A 27854-nucleotide genomic window follows, 5' to 3' on the forward strand; every position below is an offset into this window, starting at 1 on the left:
TTCCAGCTTATTTATTCAATTTCTGCGAGCCTCAGTTTTCTCATTTGTAAAGTTAGTATTATAATAGTAATGCTGGCTCCTCAGAGAGGCATAGTGAAGACGGAAGGATTTAAGACAAAAGCTTTTTTATAATCTATAAAATACTGTGCAACTCCTAAGTATCATCTCTGCTTGGGTTCATGGAGGCAAGAAGGAAATTTTAACATGAATTTGAGCAGTCTGCTCTCTTACGTGGGAAAATATTATAGGCGACTGAGAAAAGGGACAATACAGAGAATGCAAGATAAATTGTTACAATAATCTTGTAACTCAAGTCAGGAAAATATCTTACACCTGGGAACTCTGACGGCATGTTTTTCTCCTATGCAAATACAGTTAAGGTTTCTAAAAAATCTTTCAGGTTGACAGCATGATGTATTATTAGAATTTGATTAGGAGGGAGCTCTCCTCGCTCAGGGGTAGAGAGGTTTCTGTGTATCAATCAGTTGGCAGCGTGTCTATTTGCCATTTGAAAATATTATGATCTGTTACAGCCAAACTAATTTTCTCTGTTTTGCTTTTCAGTATAGGATGGTAAAAGAAGCCCTTCACGAGCGTGCCAACCTACTAGAAATTGCTCCCCATTTATCAGCTCCGTTGCCTATAATGCTTCCGATTTACAAGTAAGCCTTTTGATATCAGCTGTACACTGTTTTCTTATCTAAAGTCAATAGAACAACACAGTTTTAATGGAAATAGTCCCTCAGTGTATGTTTCTTGATGTAGTTTTAATTGGTCCTAATCTTTAATCCTTTTCAAACATTTTTCTCTGTTCTATTTAAAAATGTGGTTTTTCCGAAACAGCTTTCTACTGACCCACCTCTAAGGGCTAGATCTTGAAGGCATGGGAGGTTGCGTTCTGTGTTTATAATTAATGGATTCTTAACTCCATTTTTCTGAGCGTGTATGGAGGAGCAACTGTACTTGCTCTGGGGAGAAGAAGAGGGTCATTTGCAGACTAAAATGCAGAGCCAAAAAGTATCCTCCTGCAAAATCTGAACGTCACATGCACCAATTCCAAACCTAAACCATTTGGGGTCATTTTATATCTCCCGGTTAACCAAAACTGCAATTTGCTTTGGAAGTATCACATTATAAATTATAAAACCCAATTTCCCTAGTGTTGTTAGAGCTATTCATGAAGTTGCCTTAAGTTGGAATACAGGTAACATGAAAAAGTGGATTATGCAGCTCTGTTAGCCACAAGACTGTTGTGGCGACTTAGAAACAGATTTTGTAATTTTAGTCCATGTTTTGTCATAGATTGCATAGGATGTCTGAAGCCAGCGATTCTCTCCCTTGGGTGCACATTAGAATCACCCAGACCTCTGCCCTAGTCTAGTTAAATCAGTCTCTAGACACGTGAGGCCCAGGCGTCTGTATTCTTTTTGATGTTCCCCAGAGAATTCTAACACGCAGCCAGGTTGAAAACCACTGTCTTAGATGTAATTCGTTTAAAGTCTCATGATTCATTTACTTATATAATTCAGCTAGGCTGGTGTCATCAACAGTCTTATACGTCTCCTGTTTCTTTTGCAGGGCACTCCTAGATAAACTTTGTTTCTCTTATATGAATATCTTAGAACTTAAAGTGACATTCAATGATATTATACTCTGTTTCTAAAGAAACCTTTCCCCTTATTTATGCTGTAGGTGGTGGCAGTTACCTTACTACTGGATTGGAATCAAGCTATATGATCTGGTTGCAGGAAGCAATTGCCTGAAAAGCAGTTATGTCCTCAGCAAATCGAGAGCCCTTGAGCATTTCCCTATGCTCCAGAAGGACAAACTGGTAGGAGCAATTGTCTACTATGATGGTAGGTGACTTTTTTCTTTTTTACAAGATACTTTTCTCTCACTCAAGACCCTTATAGTATATTCTAAATGAGATAATTTTGCATCCTCACTTTTAGTGCTAATCTTACACAACACACAAATGCACACATACACTAACCATGTTCTCTAATACTAGCTTAAAAACTCCCCATAGTGTTTTGCTTTTAATATTGTTTGTTTTTGCATATTCCTTTTCTTCTTTGGTTCCTACTTTGTATCTCATGGTTGGTTTGGTCCGTTCGCCATCATTATGAATTTGGACCCCGCCCTCATTCCATTTAATTTGTTATATGTTTGCCAGTGACTGTTTCCCTTATGAATATATTATAATGTTGAAAGCAGCTGAGGATCTGTTAGGTTTTCTAGATGAAACCTCTATTTTCAAGGGGTTATAAACCTGGGAAAAAAATGCCCCCTGGGTTGAAATTGACGTTTGTATTTTTCACAGGACACAATTCTTGAACAAATAATTTATGTGATAAAGGTAGATGAATGTTACATCTGTTAAACCAAAGCCTAAATTTTTATTGCTTATTTTATTGTTGTTAGATGTTTTCTAACAATGACATTATCTAGTATCCGTTTGTCACGTGTTCAGTGTTCATTCTTTGTGTGTGTGTGAACAATATAATTTGTACACTTTTATCTGAAGGAACTAGCCACTTAATATATCTCCAGATGGACCACAAAACAAAACAGGAAGCCCATTTCTGAAATTTCACTATAGTTTTAAGGGGTGTATGGAATTGAAAAATAGTCCAAGGATGTTCATTTATAGGTAAATAAACAGATGCAGATAATCGACCATGTTCAAAAAGTCTTAGAAATTTTGTGACACAAAGGACCAGTGGGCTTTTTTACCCCCATTATGTCATCTTTTGTATTTAGTGTTTGATGTCTAAGCTCTTAGCATGAGGAAACGTGTTTGTTTTGTTTTTTCAGGAGACTTTGATGTTTGTGCTTCATATTATGGGATGTCCTCAAGGCCACCGCCACCTTTTATTCTTTTTCTCATGGTTAGGTTTCTGAATCAATTTAGCTGTCTGTCAGGCTTTCATGTATGAATGCAAAATGTATGTGTGCAGAGGGGGCAATGGGGACAAACTCAAGAAAATGTCCTAGGAGCAACAATGTTAGAAAAATGTTAAGAGTCTTAGATAAGCATTAAAAGCTAGAAAACGCACAGTTTACAGTGCCTTCCAGCATCTAAACACCACAGGGGGGGCACTTCACTACTTTTTCAGTGCCCTTGATGAAGCCTACATGTTAAAGGACAACCTTCACTGTGAATTTGCTTTTTCTGCATCAGACCCTTAATGTTAATTCACTGTAGTTTACTGGGTGATTGGGACTAGGAAGGCATTCTGCCGATGGCACCCCACCCATCCTGATACGGAGGGATTTGTGCCCTTTGCCTCTTCTTACTAATCCCTCCTGCACAAACCCTCTTAGATGCTTGGTCATTTCCTCTACCTTGTGAGGTATCAAGCACTAACTACTTTATTAATTTTTTTGCTTGTGCATATCTGAATCTCCTTAAGAGGACTATCAGTTGATGGCATATCTGAATTGGTGACATTTGTTTTATATTGGTTTGATATTGGCATGAATTATAGATTCTTACTGATTCTCCATTGAGAAACTAAGGGAAATCTGTGTCACATATGCAGAAGAAACATTATCCTCTTAGGATCAAGAGGAAGAAGACTTTCTTTAATGTAGAATTGGCTTTTATAGCTTGTTACAGGTTGCAAAATTATGAGTTTAGCAGAGACTGTTGAAAAATTCAAAAATTATTATTTAAAATAATTTCATATTGATATTTGAAAATTGATTGTAAAATCTTAATGGAAGGGGTAAAAATAATTAAAAATAATTACATTCTAGTCATTTGACATAAATAATTTTTTTTGACCCTGTTCTGAAATGATACAGGCCTACCTATGTCATGCTTAAGGTAAGGCAAAGCAACAATATGAAATGAAGCATAGCTCTATGGTTTCACAGCTGTATTCACAGATAGGGCAACTCCTGTTTTACCTAATGGTATGATAAGCAAATGAAATATCAACACGGAAATCAGGTAAAAAGGAGTGTATAGGTAAAGAAATTAAATGCAGTAAATGTGTGATCAGAAAAGGAAGGGGATGCCTTACCCTTTGACCAGAAAAATAACATTATTATCTGTCTACCAAAATATTTGAGAGAAGAAAAATTACCTCCTGAACATTTACCATTGCAAACCATATTTATGAAAGCAACCTTTCTTAACAGGAAAAAAAATACTCTTCTTCCTAAATAACCATTATGAGAATGCAATAACAGTCAACCAACTGATTTCAAAATGCCTTCAGGCTGCTTGAAATAATTTTTTTTCACTTAAAAAATAATTTATTGAGGTGAAATTCACATAACATAAAATTAACTGCTTTAAAGTGAACAAAAGTAGCAATTTGTATAACTCTCACCTTGGGGGAATCTTGATTATGATGAAAAAGTGGCACAAGTAATTAAAGGAATTTTTAGATGCTACAAGAAGTTTTGCTAACTAAAAACTCTCACTAGTAATACATTATACAATTACTTCAGCATCAGTTAAAAGTGAAAAATAGTGGGTTAAAAATGTAGTTGAACAAACTAGTAAACATTACCATTAACTTGGACCAGTGACCAAGACGATCTTTAAGATTCCTTCAACACTGAGATGTTAGGGCTGTAAGTTCTTCCCTCTGAAGTACAAATGCACAAAGGTCAAGAAATTTTCTTAATTACTCGTAAGAACAGTTCATCCTAAATAAATACTGATGACCATTACATATGATTAAGGCAAAATCTATTCCTCCACAAAAGTCCATAAAGGTAATAAAATAAATTCCATATATTCTTTTTTTTCATCTTTTTTTATTGAGAGATAATTGACATATAACATTATATTAGTTTCAGGTGTACAATATAATGATTTGATATTTGTATATGTTGTGGAATGATCACCACAATAAGTACGTGGTTACAAACTTTTTCTTTCTTGTGATGAGGACTGCTAAGATTTACTCTCTTAGCAACTTTCAAATATGCAGTACTGTCTTATTAACTGTAGTCACCATGCTGTATATTACATCTTCATGACTTATTTATTTTATAACTGGAACTTCGTATCTTTTGACCACATACTTTTAAATGTAGTAATTCTAGCGTCTATTCTGTGCTTAGCATAGGTATGACCCATTGCCAGATTTTGCTGTTAACCACTGAAAAACAAACTCACGCATATGGAGGAATAGCTACCATCTTTTTCAGTATAGACAAAGTAAATGTCAAATTTCTCAGTAAATCCACAGGAAATGAAAGCTTGGATAGGAAGTGACATGCCAGGTTATATTTTCTTTTTATATTCTGTTGGAGAAAACATGTAGTCAATGCCCTGGTTTTCTGACTGAGATGTGTCCTACTGCTTGCCATCTCCTACCAGTGAGTCCAGCTGGACCCTGTCCATGGCTGTTACCACCGATAAGGGGGTTACCAGGTAGAGAATGTGGTGACTGGTGCAACTCTCCCAAGTAGGCGAGAAGTATTTAAGGCATGACAAGCTTGGGTGACTTGGCAGGCTGTGGAAGTATGTGAACCAGCTGTAGTGGGGAGCCAGTTTCCTCAGGAACTTATTTTGTCTTCCTCTGTCAACTTTACTTCAATCTTCCTATTCCCGGGGTAGATCTTTGGTGCCATTCTAGGTGGACTCCAGTCATCCAATCCAGTGCACAGAAAATGATATATAATTAAAAATCATTAAATATTTAAAACCGTTAAATATCCCCATTAAGGTTCTGTAAGATGAAATTGGAGAACAAAATTACAGCTTTAAATTCTTCCTTCTGAGAGTCAAGGCATTGACAGAGAGAGATGTCTGTTATTTCATACTCGATGATGCCCTTAAGTATTCCTTATGCACATATGAAAATAGCAACCTACAAGAAATTACATTGGCTCTCTGAATGTAAATAAAAGTTGGTTATATCCATGTTTCAAAGGGGGAATTAAAGCCTAGATTTCACTAGAATATTCATTTTTCTTCCAACCTAAAACTCACAGCATACAAATAGATGAATTCAGCTCGTGAGAGAGCAAAGCCAATTTAATCTCTGGCTCCCCTGAGGTAAATGTAGTTCACGGTCCTGCCCCCACCCCAACCTCAGCTATAATCCCTGGCTCCTGGAGGTAAAAAATGCACTGAAGTGAGGAAAATTCTGCAGCAGGATATAATGATCCAAAATGACAGGGACAATAATGACAATGAATTTCATGTCTCCCAGTCATGAGCTGGAGATGCTTGACTAGGCTGACTTATACAATTAAATTGTTACAGGTACAGCAGGAGACGCAGTTAGCTGTGTGCTTTGGGGAACGATGCCTCTGGCAAAAGGCATATTGTGGAATCCAGACTCTTTTGTTAGGAACAAACTATCAGTCCTCCAGGCGTGTACCCGCAGTTGCACACTTGAATAAAAGGAAGCCTGGGTTAAAGACAAGTCTTTTAAGGTGTTGGTTTTATCTACTTTGAAAGCTAAAAAAAATCAATTACCCAATAACACAAAGGTGATTTCTTTTAGTCTTATGTTTTTGTTTTTCCACTGAATTCCTGGAACATAAGTCAAATCTAAAGATGGTGCCTTTAATCCCCATTTATATTATTTGCAAGCACAATTATTGAACTATAATTGAATGTTGTCTACTTTCAATTTGACAGACACATTAATTTTTTCAGAGCAATAGAAATAGGTTGGATAAATAACTGAACGATATGTATTTACAAACAAAATAGCAGTGCCATTATGCAAGTTTGGCCATGTACTTCTTAAGGCAGGTCTTACAAGGTTGGAACAGTGATTCTAAAGTAGAGAGTGTGAGCCTCCTGGGGTGCACAATACCATCCATTGGGTGTGGAGAAACATATTAGAAGTCCTACTTAGATTATTTCTATCAAATTCCTTATAAATGTCTGTTTTTACATATGGTTCAAATGTCTATAAGTACAATAGTATAAGTATTTAATTTGTAAATAAATATCCATATGAGAGTTATATGCTGACATTTACTTTACTTTTTATTTTATTTTGTTTATTTTTTTTGAAGATTTTATGTTTCCTTTTTCTCCCAAAGCCCCCTGGTACATAGTTGTGTATTTTTAGTTGTGGGTCCTTCTAGTGGTGGCATGTGGGACGCCACCTCAGCATGGCTTGATGAGCAGTGCCATGTTTGCACCTAGCATTCGAACTGGCGAAACCCTGGGCTGCCAAAGCAGAGCACATGAACTTAACCACTTGGTCACGGGGCCGGCTCCTTACTCTACTTTTAAAGTACTCAACTTAGTTTTTCCTTTTTGAACCCCTGGGTGAGTAATTTGTCATCACTTTATGTCTTTGATAATTGACTAATTTGAATGTTTTCAAGATAGATGTGTTTAGCAAGAAGAGAAATTCCTCTTCCTCTGGAAGAGTAAACATTACTAAATCCTTTCCTTCATTTCTCAAGAGCTTATTTTTTCGTTAACTTTGACTGAGGAGTCTAAAAAAATGAAAAAATCTAGTGTCTAAGAGGGGATATTATCTGGGATCCTCCAAATTTGGCATGATTAAAATGTTTGTTGTTTTTATTTCCATCTTAAAATAAAAATATAATAAATTCATTTTAAAATGTAAAGTTCTATTTGTCAACAATTCTCAAAGCTCCTAACTCTTTTCATTATTATTGTACACGCCAAGGTTTGTATGGTGATACATATAAAAGAATACATAGAACACATATATAAGTTGTCTTCCTTTTTTATCTTATGTAAACATTTTAAAAGGATCTATTTTTTAGTTTTATTTTTCAACTTCGCTAAAGTATAATATGATGTGTTGTATGTGTTGATATAAATCCTTTGGGAAACAATTAGATAATCCTAATAAAGTTGAACATGCATATACCTTGCGATTCAGTATTTCTATTACTAAGTATATGCCCCAGAGAAACTCTTACGCGTGCCCACCAGGAGATATGTACAAAAAGTTCATTGCCACACTGGATATAAGTTCAAAAAGGGAAATAATTCACATATCTATCAAGAGGCAAATGAATAAATAACCTATAGCATATTCACATAATGGAGTAAAACACAACATTGAAAGTGAATGAGCTAAGCTAACTAAACTGAACAACACAGATGAGTCTTAGAAAAATAATGTTGAAAATGGCATGATAAGTTGTCTCATAATGGCAAGCATCACAATCCTACTTGAAAACTGCTTTCCAAAGTATTGTAGTGTAGTTGAAACCATCACCAATATGGAAGTAGACGACTTAGGTTTATAAACTTCACTGAGTTTTGAGCCACACATTACACATCTATGAATTTGGGCTTATAATGCCTAACTCACTGGGCGTTTTGAGATTTCAGTGAACTAATACATGTAAAATAACTTTTTAACTATAAGACATTATTTAAATTTTGATTGTTTTATTTGGATCAATTTTATGGCTATTCTATGGTCCACCAAATTTCTACTTTTCATGAAAACGTTCCAAAGTGAAGCATCAGTTCCACCAATGTCCCTTTGTGTATTTAAAATTTGCAGATTGTTCCAAAAAATTTGCAAAACATTCTTAGGAGAAAGGAAAATATTGTGCATACAAACATGCTCCACATAAATATACAATCTTTGAAATTTAATGGTTGAAAAACATAGCATTTTAAAGAACTTTAAAGTTATCCACCTCTGAGACATTAATTTAAAACCTACTTGTTTTAATATTTCTCCTTGTCCATATGCAGTTTTACGTTTATAAATTAAATGAAAATTTTTTTCCGGATTTCCTACTGTCAGCTTTTCCATTGTATTTCTCCTCTTGTTTTCTGTGAGTTACATAAATGAAACTGACATTATTGCTCATATAGCAGGCATATATTTTGCCCCCGAATGCTGCCTTTTTGCTATTCAGTGTATCTGGATACCAACTAATGCTAAATGAAGTTTGACATGTACCCCTAAGAAACAAAACTTATAAATTGTGGCTTCAAAGGAAACCTTGAATAAATAGGACACATTTGTGTCCACCCAGGCTAACATCCAACATATGCTTTAGCTTCCTGACGATGAGACAGAGCAAAATAGCCCCTAGGAAAGTTCGCAATTGTTTATTGCTCACTTGACCAGCGTGTATTAAATACCAGGCTTTCATCCTCTTATAATTAGTTTTTTTAAAGGAAATCAAAAGCACACAAAAGTAGATTTGATCAGGTGTAGCATACTGAGATAGTAGTCATCCAAATTGTACTCTGTATATAAAAGCTTAAAAAAAGTGCTAAAACTCACCAATAGTGGATATGTATGTATGTACAGTGAGCAAATAGTTCTGGTCAGTTTACAGTCAGTTATCTACATCTCACATTCTGTTGCTCACTTGACCCTTTTTAAAGAGATGTAGGATCAAAAGCAAAAGCTGTTGTATCAAAAATCTCCATGCCCTCTTCCCCCTAGTTTGTTCATTCATCCAAAAAATATTCATGGAGCTTCTACTGTTTTCCAGGCATTGTGCCTGGCATTAGGACCAAATGCATTAAGGATAGAGTTCTGAGGTTTCAGATTTTGAGAGAGTTCACTGCTTATGTGCTGCATATTGTGCCACATACATGGTCCCTACTACCAACAATGCTTTACATCTGAGTATGGTTTTCAAAATGATTTTTTCCCATAAATTATCTTAGTAGAGCTAGCTCAGTGTCTGTGATGGAATGGGATATTATGATCCCTATTTTATAGGAGAAGGGAAGTCAAAGCTAAATATCTGGATCAATATTTTGGACATGTAGGGAAGTGAAAGTAATTTTTTTTTTCTTGGCTGAAAAAATGAAGTTTACAAAATATGGATGATAACATTATGTCTTCTTTTAGCTGCCATTAGGTTTTAAGTTTGTCACACATTTAAAAAAAAAGAACCAAATAGTTCAGCAAAGTATACACACACATATATATTTTTTTGTGAGAAAGATTCATCCTGAGCTAACATCCATTGCCAATCCTCTTTTTTTTTGCTTGAGGAAGATTAGCCCTAAGCTAACATCTGTGCCAACCTTTCCTCTACCTTGTATGTTGGATGCCTCCACAGCATGGCTGATTAGTAGAGTAGGTCCACATCTGGGATCCAAATCTGGGATCCGAACCTGCAAACCCGAGGCTGCTGAGGCAGAGAGCACGGAACCCTAACCACTTGGACATGAGGCTGGCCCCAGTATACACATTTTTATTAAGGGAAATTTCAGACATATGGAAAAGTAATGAGAATAATAAAATGAGCTATCAATGTCAACACTTATATACTCATGACATAACTTCGTTTATACTCTTTTCTATTGTCCTCCTACCCCCAGATAGCAAATATTTCATCCATGAATATTTTAGTCTGTATTTTTAAAGTTAAGGTCTTTGTTTAAAATACAATCGCACCTAAAATGTTTAACAATAATTCTTAATATCCAATATCTGGTCATGATCACATGTCCTCTGTAGTCTCATAACCTTAATCAACTCTTGATTAAAAAAATCAACCCATAGAACAAAGTCCTGGTTAAAGTTCATACACCCCAATTCATTCTTCTTAACTAATAGGTTTCCCAGCCCTTCCTTTGTTTCCTCATGGTTTAGTTTAACAGTTCCCTGTATTTCCTGTTCAGTAGTCGTTAGGCTTGTTCCATTAATCTGTTGCTGCAAAAGAAACAATACCCAAACTCAGTGGTTTAACACACCACTGGACGCTCTCTCACAATTCTGAGGATGGATGGGCTCAGCTGGCTGTTTCTCACTGGGGATCCCTCCTATGGTTGCAGTGAGATGGCAGCTGAGGCCAGAGTTTTCTGAAAGCTTTCTTACTTACATGTCTCACATGGCTCCTGGGCTGAGAAGGCTGGAACAGCTCGGGGCTGGCCCTGCATCTCTCTCACCGTGGCTTTTCCACCTGACTGGGTTGGACTTTTATGTAGTCAGACTTCTTATGTGGGGCTGGCTTACCCCTGTGAACCTACCAAGAGACCAAAGCTTAAGTGCAAGGCTTCTGACTAGCCTGACACACAGTGTCACTTCTACCACACTCTTAATTAAAGTGAATCACAAGGGCTGCTCAGATTTAAGGGATAGAATGTTACAATAGTAAGAAAAACAGAAAGCATAGTTTACTGGGGAGAAGTGGGACATCTTTGGTGACTAGCTACAAGGAAGCTGGTCAAACTGTTTTGTCAAAAATACTTTATAGGTGGTGGTGTGAATTTCCATTCCAAGTCTTTTTGCCTCTTTTTAAAAAAAATTCAGTTATTATAATCATTGCCCAGATCCATTCCAGTATTTCATTAGAGGCGAAGGGGTTAAAAATGGTAATTTTCTAACTCTGTCTTTCCAACTTCATTTATTAGTTGGATTACTTATAATTTCCCTGTATCGACTCTTTGCCTACCTTGAGGTACATTTTGTATAAAATTTCTGGATAAATGCTTGATTTTTTCCATTTGTCTACTAGTTTTCAAAAATAATGTGTTTGTTTTCTAGCATCCTCCAAATGTGATGAGATCTTTTTGGATTATCAACTAAATTCATGACTTTAAGTATATTTGATGTGTGTAAATCCATTACAGTTATTGATGTTCAGACTGCCCTATCGCTGGCCCATGGGTACCTCCTTAAGTTGACTTCTTAGCCCTTTTGCTATGCTATCAATGGTCTATGATGACTTCTGTGCTATCTGCTATGACAGGATATTCCAGGCTCATGTGGAAACTTTCCTGCCCTAGATTTGAAAGCAGCCATTGCTCCAATAAGCCTTGAGTCCTTCCTGTGGGAAATGGTAATTAGAAACCATAATCTATTTGCTATGGATCTTCATTGCTACTGATTGGTCATTATTTCTAGGCCTTTCAGTTGAAAGTGTTAAGAAAAATTTTTTGTTTAAGGAAGAAAAACATGATGAATTCTTAGACATAGTTATACTTTAAGTACATGTTTACATATGTTTTGTTTAACTCATTAATCATACCTCCAAAAATATCATTGCTGAAACCACTTTGACTTTTTTGCTGTTGCAGTTGTGATGTTATCCTCTAAGTATATGCCAATGGGGGTATATAGAGAAATTTCTGTGTTTCAAAGCTACTTGATGTAGTTTCTATCAGTGTGGTTATGCCACCAACTCAGTATAACAAAGCAATGTAATTTTACGTTAGATCATTAGGGATTTATTTTTTTAAAGCTGTGTTTTTGTTTAATAATTATGTAAAATACAGGATTTCAAAATCAAAATCAAACCAAAGACTGTTCAAATAAGGCTAGTTTCTCTCCTTGTTCACTGCTTCTTAAAGATAACATTTTTCTTTTTTAGAATTTTGGTATATCCTTTCATTATATGTGTACATATGTATGCATGTGTGTTTATTATACATATGTGTGTATGCATGTGTGTATATTATACATACGGTTGTATTTGCTCCCCCTGCCATTTCTTAGATGACAGCGTGCCTTGCTTTTTTTTACCTAATTGAGTGGTTATTTCATTCTATTGTAGTATATGGAACTGCAAAGTTTTGAGAAGATGAATTTCAAGAGGGTCTAGGAACAAAATTTCATGAAATTAAATATTATAGCCATGTTAGCTGCTTAGATCAAAATATATTCGTTGCTACAGCGTTAGCCATCAATAAACCACATTTTCAAGTTATTTTTCTTTTTATAAGTAAAAGTAAAATCTTATTTCATTTCTTTGGCCACCACAAAACAATGGCACAGTCACTAGTTTTATCTGTGTAGAGAGCTTAAAATTAGGCTGCAAGTCTCAAATGCTATTATTATCATTATGTAAAATATGCTCTGATTTGTTTAAATTTGCTAAAACCTAGTTCATATCATCTGCTTGTGTTGAATGCCAATCTGCTTTGTCAGACTAAATGCTCATGTTAATTATAGTGTTTTAAATAGATGGGTCTGTTTTATACTAATATATGAAATTATATACTTCTTAGTAAAATTTTATTTTTACATTCTTTATATTGATGGTGCATTAAAAGAATTTAGATGTGAAACTAATTAATTGTAGCTTATGGTTAAGATTTAAAAGTTTAAGGGATTTTCTGCTTTTGTTTTAGAGACATTGGGACAACACATGCCTAAGAAATATAAGCCATGTTTAAATGAAGCTTAAAGTAACTATCCAATGCATTCGTCCCAAAGTAATTCTCCTTCAGAAATACAATCTTGTAGGTCACATTTGGAAAGAGAGAGAGAAGGAAATAATTGCCACTGGAATATGAAGAAATAAATAGGAAATAAAAAGCTATAATGATTGGTCGTCAGGAACTGATTTTCTTGCTCTTTTATTGTATGACAATATAATGCCTCACATATCTGTTGGCTGAGTCCCTAGGTGCCCACTACCTACTCTTGCATGTCCCCTAGAATTCTTTCAAGGGGATCTAGAGTCTTTGCCCAGATAAATGTTTAGGAAAAGGAAGAAAGAGAGCAAAAACTGTCATCAAATCCATTTTCGAATTGTTCTGCACATGACACACAGCTTTCTTAGTGTAATGGAAAGCCCAGCTGGTATCTAGCTTCACAAGAAATAGCAGTAATAAAAACATCTCTTCAATAAAAAAGCCCCTCACTTTAGTTTCAACTATCAATTCTACAACCAAGCCCTGGTAACATAATATAGAAAAACTGTGAAAAAAGTCATTGGTGCATAGTTCTTATAAATGAAACTAACACCTTGGTAGATTATATTCTCTGGAGCCAAATAGAACACTGTTTTAGAATGTGAATTTCAAGCTGGTTTCATTATGACTATTAATAGTTACTCATATCACACTTTATATTAGTAAAACACTCCTTAGATCATTATATCTGCCCACAGAAAATATGAACCACACAACGCTTACTTTTTTTTTAAAACTCAGCTCTGCACATTAAACACACGCTTAACTGACTTCCCACACAACTTACATAACTACTGCTCCTTTACTATCTGAAACCAGAGAAACGTTCTTGCATTCACTGGAAAAGTATTTCCAATTTGTAATTTACTGTCTGTTCAGAAGAATAAGTCTTAGAGGGCAAAATGAGAAAAGAACACAATAATTTGATGAACAACTCTCAGATTAAGAACAAATCAGGCAACTTGTGCTTTGCATCTTTGTGTCAAAGATGATAAATACATAACTCTGAATTAACTTGGGATAGGTAACTCTGAAGCCTCAATAAACCAGAAAATTCATATTTCCCAGGAGTTTTAAATTCTTCTAATTCTTAACCTGAGAAATGCACTTGTGAACAGGCCTGGGGATTCATGCAGTTTTACTTTTCCTCACAGAGGACAAAGTCTGACTGAGAGACAGCTGAGAACAGGCTCTAGAGAATTCTCTCTCTTGACAGTTCTCTGTGTGCAAAGCACTGTACCTCAGGAGTTACCTCAAATCGGATTTGAGAAAAGAAGGGATGTAAATACATTATCATTAAAAAGTAAATACAGTCAGGATTTACAAATTGGGTAAATTCGCTACTCCCACCCCATTAAGTGAATAAAATAAACCCAAATTATCTTTTTTAATTAGTTGCCTCTTCAGAAAGCATTAAAAAAAATTATAGTGCATGCTAGTTGTAAGAAATATGTGTTGTGTAAAGCAAGATTAATGTATGTTTTTATCTTTTCCTTCTATCTTCTACTTGTATATTTCTTTTTCTTATCACTTTTGGGTAAAACTCGTATCTTCATGATCCTTAAGTATGAATAGAGAGAGAAAAACTTATTTCTCTGCTTAATTATTGCCTATTTTTTTAAGTAGCAGAAGACCCTCTTTAGAAGAAGCTAAGCATAAACATTATTAACACAAATATAATGAAACATACAATTTAGAGTAATATTTAAAGTATATAAATACCTAGATGCAATTAAATACCTCGTCCACTAAAGTTTAATTTGAATTTGCTACATTTGCTGCTTAATGTAACCTTGGTCCTCCTTCTCTCTCCACCCCACCCCAGATGTGAATGGAATTAATTCACCTCACATATTTTAATTTAGATACTGGTCTAAAGCTTACCTTCTCCCCTTTTGGTTATTACGTATCTTTGGTCAACAAGCCTTCGGCTGCACCTAGGTGTTATTGAGGCCTTGTGTGTTGGGCGGCGGTCTGACTGAACTTCCCCCTCACACCTCCCCCACCGTCAGAGTTTGAGTAGGTTCTCTTCCCTCATTATGTGTACTTTTTGAGCTATGAATTTCAGACTGTTTTCCCTTCTTGATTCTCTTTGAATTATGCCATTTTAACCATTTTTCTCAGATACTGAACTTGAAATTTTAGAGACACCAGAAGGACCTGATCCTATGAGCTCTTTTATTGAAATTATTCTGTTGACTGCCATAGCGGTTACCAGAGAGCAGTGCTGCGTGGAAACCAGGTGAAACCACGTCACAGAAATTCCGAGCATAACCAACCAAGTGACAGGAACTTAGAAGCCTAGTGAGTAGTAGAGAACTTGGGGAAAAAAATTCCCTAATTTCCACCTCTCCCACCTGTATTTGATATAGAAATCGTGCTTTTCTAGTACTGGACAGAGTCACATATTAAAACAACTTGCCATAAGGTCTTCCTGACTCACGCTGAGAGAGAGCCGGAGCACTTTGTGTCGAGTAGGAGTCTGTGTGCGCTAGCAGAGCTCTGTCAGCCTGCCAGGCCTCAAGTCGGCCTCTGGGGGATGAAGTTCCCTCAATCTTCAAATCCATCCTCCACCTCCACAAGGAGGGAAGTTGCCAAGGGCTGGAGGAAGCAGCAACCACTGAAGCACTGAGTGCTTCTCTCCTGAAAGCTCCTAAAAGCTCACTGCTTTTAGTTTCCCTTGTGTCCAGAATAAAACAGGAGTCCTCCAGAAAATTCTGTACCATGGTAGCACTGAGGATCCTTTGCATCGCCCCTGGTGGTCTCTGTATATATATATATACATTTGATAAATCTATTAAAGGGAAATAATGAAAAGCTGAGGAGCCTTATTTTCCCCTATTAACTCATGAGCCAGGAGACTTTTTTTTTTTTTTTTTGAGATCTTCTGAAGAAGTTTTAGAGAATGGCTTAAAAGCAGTATTTGAATTTTAGCCTCATGTTTCTGCTGCTGAAGTTCCTGTTCCCAAAACCGCAGGGCTTCTTGACCAGCCGGCTTTCACCATACAGCCTTTTAGCCCATTAAGGAATCTGAGTCTGTCAGCTGTGCTTCAGGTTTGACTTTTATTATTCTTAGTTGCTTTTGATAAATCTGCCTTCCAGAAGCTTGTGAAAAGCCCCAAGATGTGAAAAAACGGTTTCTATGCAAACATTGCTGAACTCCCTGCTGCATGATTCTTGGGAAGAAGTTGACTGGGTGTTGACATGTGTTACTTCTGAATCGAGGTGTGCCTACTGTAGGTCTAGGTGTATGTTATATTGTTGCCATGTCTGTGTAGATGCTAAAAATGAATGTCAATACTTTCTAAGGTTTTCTTTTCTTTAATTCTGTACTCTATTCTTCTTCAAGATTGACCTTAACGTATTAGTCTTGGGATATTTGGAATGACTATAAAGGAAGCAATACTTTGCATAGAAAGTTGAGATAATGTGTAGATTCATATCTTTCCAGATAGGATAGTATTCTTAGGTTTTTTTTTTAAATATTACTAGCAATTTTGTTTATTTATCTATTCAGTAATCATATATTAACACAAAGTATGTAGGTAATGTGATAGGTATTGTAGATACACAGGATAACACAAAATATTTCTTTTCCTCAAAAACCTCTTTGACTATTACAGGATTCAGACAAGCAACCCAATGATTTGCAGTACTGTGTGAGAAATTCTGTGAGAGGCCTATACCTAAGGTGGGCTTGGGGGGCAGATCTAAAACAGCTTCCTTAAGTAAGTAATACTTTGCTGAATTTTGAGAATGAGTAGAAATAGGCAGATAAAGTCAGTGGGGAGGATGTGAAAGGGAACATTGTGGCCAAAGACACGAAGACACATGGAATACAGGAAGCAGTTATATAGAGTGTGAGAGCAGGGGGAGTAGACATGTGGAGTAGCGAACAGGACCTGGATCATGGAGGGTCAGGTATGCCTTGCTAAGGAGTTTATTTTGAATTCTGTAGGCAATGGGCATCCAGTGAGTGAAAATAGCATTTCATGCAGGGAACTCAAGATCTAGGGAATATATTTGGGTGATCAATGAGAGAGTCTTGGATGAGATTTTATGCTGCTTCGAAGGAAGCCAGACTGAGAGAGAGGTGAAGACATAATACATGGGGCAGTAGCCATCTCTTCGCTCACATTTCCTGGACAGGTCTAGAATCCACTAGCTAGATTCTCTTAATTTTTGATAGTTGTCTTTGTGGCTTGGCCTTTTTATTTATACATCTGCCATTTCTTGTCTTTTGTTACATCTTTCTCAATTTGGCAGTGAATTAATAAACTAATATCAAGTGTTCCAAATTCTTTTAAAGAACGCTCTAGATCTTTTAAAACTTCAGTAATGTGGACCTTAAAAAAATCTATAACTGCCCTGCTGCTTTATGTCAACATTTTGGAAAGAATATCAATCTTTAAAGCAGTGTTAGAGATATAGACCCTTGGGGGAGTGAAGAATGCCTGGTGCATTGCTAATTTTGTACTTATCCAGGTGTTAAGAGAGAGAGGAGTAGGCAAAGCTATAGATAGAACAAAGGCATGTCAATTGCAACCTGGTCTCAGTTTGGGCTTAGCTCTCCTCACTAATCCCATATCAAAATGTTAGGGGTTTGCTTATTTATTTCTAACCTGTATCATATTAAGATCTTATTCTGACAAATCGCGGTTTGATTTATAGTCTGTGCTTTTGGCATGTGCTTTAATGGCATTAGCCAACTCTAGACACATACTGAATTCATTATGTACCTTATGTATGTAAGTAGTAATACTTCCTTTTAATGAACATACGGTCACATCAAAGCGCTGTGAGGTTGTTTCACAAAAGCGTCTTTGTGCAGTGCTCCTCAGAAGTTTGAGACACGTGTTAAGTTGAAGACTAATATGCTATAATTAAAGTTATATTTTAATGGAGTAATGTATTATAATTTTGCCCTCTCCATAAGGTGAATAGACTGCTATAGTTTGTTTGGGTCTTTGATTCTTAGGCTTAGGTTTTTCATTAGAATTCAAAATTTTTGACATAGACATTTTTTATTTGTGACCAGATGGATTAAAAACTCATAAAGTAAAATTGACCTTGAATTTTTATCCTGAACTATGATATTGATAAAGAGTAGACGAGTGACTCATTTTCTTATTCTCTGTAGGCAGGAAGAAATTCACAAAATCTACTTTTTCTAGAGAGCTCTATATATGGCAGCACTAAGCCTGGCTATGTCTGCTAAAATGTGTCTTGTCCTTAAAATATGGACACGCTTCGATAACTTTTGAGGACAGGGCTCTCCCAAGGCGGGTTGGTGGAAGAAGAGAAGTGAACCAGGAACAGGCAGGCTCAAGGTCTAGCCTGGCTGCAAGCAGTCTTCTAAGTCTAGTCTTCCAAAGGCTAGCAGTCCAAAGCACCTGTCTCAGCCAGCTTGTCAATCTTAGCACTCCTCCTCTCTGTCCTCATCAGTGTCGGGGCGTCTGATGGTGGGTCTGAGCAGGGAAGCAGTTTTCTCAATGAAGTGAGGGTCCATAGAGTCAAGTGCGTGACAGTGTCTTGGGGATTCTTTGGGAGGGGGACGTCTATGGAGGACACGAGGCATCTCCTTGAAAGAGAGAGAGAGAGGCCAGTCTTTGGGGCAAGAGCTAGGCAGAATGTCGGAGCTCTAGCCAAGCAAGTTGAGATGGGAGCAGAGTTTTAGTCCAAGTAAGAGCATAGAGTACACACCGGATATTGGGCAGGGACTCTTATGTTTGGTACATATGGTGGGAGAGACTGCAAGCCTGGTAAACACTAAGGATTCTCTTGTCTAGTGGTTCCCTGTAGGCAGATAACAGTTTGTGGGCAGATTCTAGTTCCAGAGGGTTGAGACTCCTTTTATATCGCCAAGTGCAATCAGGATTGACTCAGGATTGACTCAGGGACTGCTGAGGGCTGAGCCTGCAAGTTGAAGGTTGTCTGTAATTACAACTGGTTGAGGGCACCTTGACTATCTTAGATAGAAATCAATAGGATCTTTCTTTAACAGTAACCACTAACTAGCATTTCCAGGAAGACTCTGAGAATTGCTGGGAATATGGACAAGAAACCCAACTCACTGAAGTGTGGTATTTGATTCTTTTTACTTTTCATTATGAAACAAAAAGGAAAACATTAGTAATAGTCACAATACATCCCAGCCTTTTATTTAAAAATTGAAAGTAAAACTAATAAATATATTTTCAATTTTATGTGGCATTTTATAATACCTAAATTTAGAATTCTCTTTTTTATGTTATAGGAAATGATTAGAACTGTGAGGGTGTAGTTGGTTTGTTTTGTTGGTTTTTTACATTTGAGTCTTGCTGCATGTTACCTTGCTCCAGTATTTCAGAGACAAAGGGAAACTTTTTTTGACAGTCATTGAAATCGTTTTAGTGAAAAAGCTGTTTTAGTGGTACTATGTAATTTTAATTTAAGTAATACTTTGTCAGAAATGAGTCTATAGCCTGTTTATTGAATCATTTCATTTTTAAACTATTACCTATTTACTGAGGGCAGATTTGAATCAAACTGTCCAGCATGTAGGAAATGTCTTTCTCAAGTAGAGGGGGCATTAGTTAGATCTGTGGTCAGTTCTTTTCCCCCTAGAGGGGAAGTTCTGAACAATCATGTTTTACATATGTGTGGAAATGTTGAAAACACATGACAGGGTAAAGGCAACTTCACCTGAACCAAATTAACTACGTATAGATTTGTCATTGGGAGTCCCCATCAGCATAATGATGGTGGTGGTGGCAGCAAAAATAATCTTCCTTCTTCTTTGCCTTTTTAAAATTTTAACTTTTGGGGCTGTCCCCGTGGCCTAGTGGTTAAGTTCACCGGCTCCGCTTCGTTGGCTCGGGGTTTGCTGGTTTGGATCCTGGGTGCTGACCTATGCATTACTCATCAGGCCATGCTGTGGCAGCATCCCACATAGAAGAAGTAGAATGACCTGCAACTAGGATATACAACTATGTACTGGGGCTTTGGGGAGAAAAAAAATATTTTTAAACTTTCTTTTCTAGCCTTATCGAGACATAATTGACAAATAAAATCATAAGACATTCAAAGTGTACATCATGATGATTTGATATATATATACATTGTGAAAGGATTCCCCTCATCGAGTTATAAAATTTTAACTTTTTATTATCAAAATATGCAAACATACACAAAAGTAAAATAGGATTTTGAACCCATATGTACCAGCTCCGGCTATAACAGTTATCAACTCATAGGTGATCTTATTTAATTTATTCCCTCCCTTTCCTCCTCTCCCTCTTACGTTAGTTTTCCTCCTGGAGCAGAGGTCAAATTCCTACCTGCCTCTTATTTTGTTTTCTGAGAATGGTTTTTACATTTTTAAATGATTCGATTTTGTGGCACAAAATTATATAAAATGTTAACTTCAGTGTCCATAAATAAAGTTTTATTATAACACAGCCACAGAGTATTTTGTGGCACAAAATTATATAAAATTTAAGTTTCTGTGTCCGTAAATGAAGTTGTGTTGGAACACGGCCATGCTCAGTCGTTTAGGTATTGCCAACAGCAGAGTTGACTAGGTCAGTAGAGATTCTACGGCCTTTACGGGAAAAGTGTGCCATCCCCACACCTAGAACATTTGAAAGAATAGCTAACTGATAAGGACTATTCTTTTTTTTTAAACAATATATAACTACTATGCTGTTATTACATCCAGCTGAATTATAGACAATTTTTAATATCATCTAGTACATTGTCCATATTCAAATTTTATATGAGATGTAGTTGGGCCACCTAGAAGTTGAAGTATCGTTGAAGGTTAGAGTAATGAAACAAAACTTTTGGTGTGTGTGTCAGGAAATGGATTATTTTTTTTTAATTTAGAGATGTGCATTTTCAAATTAGATAATAGAATGCAGTTACCTAATTCTGTTTTCTAGCCTTTTTAAAAGTATGGATGGTCATTATGAGTTATCAGCAATTTATAACTCAAGCTACTTTCTCAAAGTAGAAGATCTTTTTTCTGACTTTGGCTAGTCTATTTTGCTCCTTTGTTTCATCCTTCCAGAACAACAAATCAGTTGGCTTTAAAAATATGGCTAGAGCATCTGGCATAGTATTTGATGTATGTGCTTGCAATATTGACAAAATTTTGTTGATAAATACGTTGTGTATAAACTTCCTATTCGTGTCTTTTTTTTCTGGGAGATAGCAAATATCTACTAGCTGTTCAGAGGTGGTTAGTGACATTAAAGGAAGGGCCTTGTTAAGCTGATTATCACAGTATTTGTATCTCAGACTTCTGCCTCAGCACGTGATCCTGGCTATAAAGGTTCTGAATATCTGTTTTTTCCTTTCTCTTAGGATGATCAGGCTCTGCTAAATTGATGGGCACTAGCCAAACTCGTCGACTACTGAATTATAAATTGATTACTTTAGACACCAAGGGGTTTAGCACTTTCCTACAATGCCAGGCACTGTTGTCTTTACTGGAAATAAATCAGTGGCGGTGATGGTTGGGGTGGATAGAACTAAGTTCCTGCCCTTAATTTATTAATTCCTATGAGAAACAAAACATCCATGTGGATCAAAGACTCATGATTTTTGTTAAAAAAAAAGAAAATTTCAGTAGGGCAAACCTATATGAATAATCAATTTAAGATCAAGATTTTGCTTAGTAACTATCAAGTTCAAGCAAAAATAATTGGATGTTCTTACCATACTTTGAAACAGTATCTGTTAAAGATGTATTTGTCAAGTGAATCTGAAGCTTTTGTTTTTGTAGTTAAAAGGGGATTAAATTCTTACTTTTCTTCCTCTTTTAGAGTTTCAAGCCCCACATAAAATTTCTTGATAAGCATTAACTCTGGGTTGCTAAGAGATATTATTCTGATAACTGAACAATGTTTATGATTTGGATAACAAAGACTATCTCAAAAAGAGAAAGATGAATTTAGTAGAAGGAAATCTTTGTTAACAATAACAGCTTCATTTTTATAATGCTTCCCAGTTTACAAATGCTTCCACATATACTCTAATCTGATCATTTCAGTGGCTCCAGAAGGTTGGCAGAGAAGTTGGTATTAACCCTACTTTGCAGATGAAGGACCAGAGTGGTGGGCAAAAGGATGTGCCCAGAATTGTGTCAGCCTATGGCGCGCTATGTTCTGAACTCAGGTGTTCTGAATCTTCAGGCCCAGTGCTCTCCCTGGGCAGCCAAGTGTTAGCCTGCTTTTCATGTTAACGTGACAGTACACATTTTTTTCAGACAATCAGGACATTGGGCTCTGGTCAGAGGGATTTGATAACAATCTGACAAGGTGTGGAATCTTCATGTGATTAGAGAGAGGAATCTGATAAGATAAGGGCTTGTCATGCAACAGATAAAGGTTCTCAAAAGGCTGCTTCCAGTTAGAATTCCCTGGCTGGTCCTTAGCAAATGGTTCCACGTATTTATTATGTAGCTCACTCTTAGAATCGCCCCTGGGGCAGGTTGAACCATTGCAGTGGGTTTGTGAAAAGTTGTGTGCATGTCCTCACACGCAAATGAGGAAGGGGAACCGAAAGATTGTTCTGTGTATGTGAAAGAATTCGCTTACTCACTTTTGCCAGTCCTTTTATGAGTCCTCTTTTACTTTGGTATAGAATTAGATTCTCAAGTTTTCAGTTCGTTTATTTAAAGTTTTGTGATTGCAACTTATCAAATTGGTAGAGCTGGATGGAACCTGAGATATCATGAAGTCCCCCCTGGGGCTCTAATAATAAGGAAACTGAGGCACAGGGGTTAGGACTTGTCCAGGTTTTCAGTCTCAGGCAAAAGAAAAATAAATCTAGCTGACTTAAGGAAAAAAGAACCTTTTGAGAGGACATTGGGCAACAGGCAGAAATGCTGGGAAAACAAGACATGGCTTGAAAAATAAGGGAAGTGAAAACGATTTGCAGCAACCAGAGCCACAGGCGAAATCCTGTCTCAGAACCAGAACACTGATTCTGAAGACTTTAGTGCTGATTACTCAAATCCCTTCTTGCTCTGCCACGGCTGCTGACATCTCTGTCACTGCTGCCCACAGAAAGTGATGGCGCTGCTGCCATTGGCCTCCACCTTCAGACTGAATTCTTCATGTCTGTTATTCTGGGTTGTTAGCTCTAGATTGGCATCTGTGTCAAGAGCATCTGATTGGTGGAGCCAGGTTAGAGGCCTATGTCCCAGTGGGCCTTCCTTCTCTCCTGTGGGAGGGGGTAGACTCCGCCTCTCTTCAAGGCTTACATGATGGAGAGAAGGGGGTTAGATGCTGAGAAGCAAAAACAAAGAAAACCCAGACCGTTATCTATTACAGAAACACACCCAGTTAGTGGCTGAGGAATCAGAACTTGGGTCTTTTGGCTTTTACCAATTTATAGCTTATGTTGATTTCCTTTGTAAAAACTGGCAGAGGCTCCCTGTTTTTAAGAAAAAATGAAGTCCTTTGGATATTTTGAAACACTCTGTTAGCCCATCAAAGCTGTTTTCCTCTGGATTGAAAACCATTCTCCTGTCTTCCTATCCTGTGTGACATACAGAAAAGAATGCCTTGCTTGTCAGAGTGAAGAGAGAGAGGACAGAGAAAAAGAGTAAACAATATTAGTCAAGTTCAGAGATTAGAGATTAGTTGTTACACATTTCAGGAAAAGTTTGCCAGAGTGATGAGCAATAAATTATGTAGAATGGGAAAATATACAAGGTTTTTTTGTTTCTATTTTTAAAGTATTTTAAGCAGTAGTCATATATTTTAATTAAGGTGTGACGTGGTCTTGACTGTCCAGTAAATTTTATTTTTAACTTTAAATAATAATAGTTAATATTTACTGAGAACTATCATGTCATGACATACATTACCTATCTTCCTAATTCCTCGAGATAATCCCCTGTCAATCCCATTATCATTCCCATTCCCATTATCCCATCCTCATTATCCATTCAATCCCATTATCATCATGTGGAGTTGAGTGAAAAGAACCTTAGATGAAGCACCTCGTATAAGGGTTCACAGTTGGTAGAGAAGGGACTTGAATTTGAGCACACCCTCCTATGAAAGGAGGCTTGCAAACTTCCTATAACCTGAGAGCAAAGAAGATATGTCTGGAGTACTATATTTCGTGATATTTTAGGAAAACTGCACAGGAAAGGGAAAGGAAAAATGCAAAGAAATGGGAGAGAACTTGAGAAGTTTTGGAACTTGCGACTTTTCCAAGTTAGACTATAAATTTGCTCTTGTATCTCAGAGTTCAGGGGCAGCGGGGCCAATCAGTTTCAGTTTCTGCTCCCCACAGTGGTGCTTAGCTCATTGCCTGGCACATAGTAGGTATTTAATAAATATTTGTAAAAAAATAAATAAATCTCGAGCATCCTCAGGACGGTTATCTTGGGTTAAGATGCCATGCGTCCCAGACTGCAGCTGTCTGTAAAGAGGGACCCTTACCCTCAAAGCTAGGCATTCTAAGATGCTTTATCAGTGCCTTTCGTGCATTTCACAAACAACCAAGGAAGATCACCTGTGGCTTTAGGCCACGTAATGGTGTGGTTTGCAAAAGAGTCTCTATAGTATGCCTTGCTTCCTGACTTTTCAACTTTATTTCAATTAATTTTTGTCACATTGCTCCTTTTCCCTTTTTCTTCTTAAAAATATAAAAACCTATTTTTGGCTTGTGCTAGAGAGAATTAATTGTCCTGGGTAGACATGGGAAGGGAGGGCTTCTTCATTGTAAATTGATATATAGAACATTTTTCCACAGATAAAGCTGATGAATACCCAAAGCATTCTGTTGTTTGCAGTTTAAATGTGGTTTTATTTTTGTTCAACTCTAACTAGATTCCTAAGTATCTGAAAAGTAGAAAACTTACTCTTCATTAGATTCATTTAAAACTTTTTCAAGAAAGGAAAAGTCCTGAGGGTATAGAAAGTTTATGTTCTTAAATGTGTCATGTTAAGGCACTTCACAATATTTCGTTTACATGGGGCCAAAGACCACAGATCCACACTGATTGCTAATTATTCAGATTGTAAATAGCTTACTCGAGAACTTAAAGTAAGACAAAAGAAACATGAAGGAACAAAAGGCCCACGATAATGAAAAGGATATTGTGAAGAGAAAGGCTGGGCAGAATTATGATGCAGGTCACATCTTGTGCCTGTATTTAATTGTACCTTTGTATTTAATAATAAAAATGATTACATGCTCAGTGCCAACAGGTGTCCCTTCCTGAGAACTGTAGTATGGATAAGTGACAGCAAATTACTCCAATTCATAAACTTTGAATATTGTACTTTTCTTTTGAATTTCACCAGTCTATATTAAAAGACGTTTCCTGCAAAAATGTATATCAACCCAGGAAGAGTTTTAAGCTTAATTCCTGATGACGATATATAAAATATAGGTGCATACTTTAGGGAATGAATGAAAAAAAATGACTTTGCAGGCACTTTGTAATCAAATGGGGTTGTGCTAATACAGTAGTCATAATTCTGATAGTTTATGCTTCATATAAGCTTTGGATATAATTGCAAATTAGCAGTGATTAAAGTTTATAGGTGGTGGTCTTGCTGTTAGGACTTACTTGCCTTCTCTGCGTTTTGTTTACTTCTTGCTAATTTTGACCACTTCCCCTAACTGCCCTGTCTGAAACATTGCTCCTGCCCCAGGAATTTGCTCTCCCTGCCCCCTCTTTTTCGCTCTCTTGCCATTATTGCAATTTGTAATTGTCTTATTAACTTATTTTCGTTGACTTTATCTGTCTTCCCCATTAGAATGTGGCTCCACAGAGCAGAAACCAGGGTAGTCTTATTCTCCCTACTCAGTGGATCCCTAGTACCAAGCATCATGCCTGGCTTACAATATATACTTAATTTAAGATTGTTAAAGGCATCTGCCAGTTGCTGGCCTAATCATACATCAAACCCTTGCTTGCTTTAACTTTATCACTGGCCTGCTCCTTTTGCTTGTGTTTTCATCAAAGATTTTGTGATGGAAGACCTCCTGTTTCCATTGTTTGCTGGATAGCTAGGTAGAGACACAGTTATCCCTTGGTTTGGTGGAGGCCACAGCTATAGTGGGAGTAGGGTTGATGAGTTGGGGACTGTTCCTAGAATCTCTAACCCTTGAGCACATTTCCCTTATTTGAGCAATCTCTGACCTGTGATTCTGTTCTACAATCATGCATATTCACTCATTCATTCAACAAATATTTGAATATCTACTAGGTAGCAAATGCTATGGTGGGTACAGGGAAAGTAAAATTGAATAAGACGCACTCTGTTCCTTTAGGAACATGTTATTAGAATCAAGGTTCCCTAGCCTGGAACTATGTCTGTTTTTGTATCTGTTGTAAACCCACTTCCTAGCATAATCCGTGGCACATTAAAAGCATTTAGTACATATTTGCTCAATAAATGAGTGACTGTTGGATGCAAATATTTAGAAAATAGTTTATGCTGTAATAAGTGTGTGTACAACGTGCGACGGAAGCACAGGGGAGAGAAGGCTATTGTGTCTGAGAGAAGTCAGGGAAAGTTTCGTGAAGGAAAGATGAAAGACCCTATCTTACAAGGTAGGGTAAGATGTTCCATGGAGTAGGGACAATATGAGCAAAAAGTCAGAGGGCTGAAAGAGCAGAGTTTTATTTGAGGGTGGGCACTGGGGTCAGCCTGGAGATTTGGAGTCAGTGTGAGGGAGCGGTGGGCATTGAGGCTGTTGGAATCATTATTAATTCCCTTATTCTGGTACCCTATGCACTAAATAGCTCTTGTGGCACAAACTAATCACCTTACCACTATTTATGTATCCATTTCTCTAGGAAAATGAATTGTCTTCTAAATAGCCATCTTAGGATGCAGTTTTGAAGATAGAACCTGTTTTTAAGTTGAGACTAACTTTATTAGAAAATTGGCTATATTGCCTGTATAAGTTATCTATTGCCACACTTCCACATAACAACAACCGTAAAACCTCATAGCATAAAACAGTTCAGATTTATTGCTCATGCATTGGAGTGGTCATCAAGGTGGTTCTTCTGGTCTTGTCTGGGGTTGGCTCGGGGATTCTTCAGGTCTCCGCTAACTTGCACTCACATTTGGAGGTGTTGACTGTCTGTCAGCTGACGTAGGATGGCCTTGGCTAGGATGACAGGGGCAACTTACCACATGCCTCTCATCCTCCTCCTGCTACCAGCAGACTAGCCTGGGCATGTCATTTTCATGGCATTGGCAGAGCCTCCTTTTTTTTTTTTAATCACATTCACTAAATTTCCATGGACCAAAACAGTTTTATGTGGCTGAGTCCAGAGTCAAAGTGGGAGAGGACACTATGAAGACTCATGGCAAAGGGCATGGCTACAGGGAGGGGTGAAGAATTAGGACAGTTTTTGCAATATACTACATAGCCTGTAAAAGCTAATCAAATCAAGATTTCATTATAATTCTAGATCAAATGGAAGCATATGATTTCTATTTTTATTTTCCTGATTCACTTTATAAAGTGCCTGTCATTTGCTCTTTTTTAAGGCCCATTCTCTGTTTAGACCTTAGAGGCCAAAGTCAGAGAAACTAGAAATGAGGAAAAGGTTGAAGTGAAATATTGAGAAGGATAGGTAACTATTGAAGATTAGCCATTACCAGAGTTGTATAATTTCTGAAGTGCCACCCACCCAGCTCCTCTCCTTTTTGGACACTGAAGTCTAGAGGAGTACCCAAAACTCGTGACTCAATCATTCTAAGCCCAGAGCCATTCTCTATAGTAA

General features: G+C 37.0%; 1 protein-coding gene across 5 annotated transcripts in view; it reads left to right on the forward strand.

The window, feature by feature from the left end:
• The window catches only part of GPD2 (glycerol-3-phosphate dehydrogenase 2), a 139096-nt gene that overhangs the window by 70558 nt on the left and 40684 nt on the right, over window positions 1-27854 (forward strand). For all 5 annotated transcript variants that reach the window (XM_070507796.1, XM_044768891.2, XM_014858273.3 and 2 more), the window contains exons 5-6: window positions 565-662; window positions 1693-1856. In XM_070507796.1, the coding sequence (XP_070363897.1) occupies window positions 565-662; window positions 1693-1856 (262 nt within the window). The remainder of the gene's footprint in view (window positions 1-564; window positions 663-1692; window positions 1857-27854) is intronic.

Source organism: Equus asinus, chromosome 4 (genome assembly GCF_041296235.1).
Source record: "Equus asinus isolate D_3611 breed Donkey chromosome 4, EquAss-T2T_v2, whole genome shotgun sequence".
Lineage (NCBI taxonomy): Eukaryota > Metazoa > Chordata > Mammalia > Perissodactyla > Equidae > Equus > Equus asinus.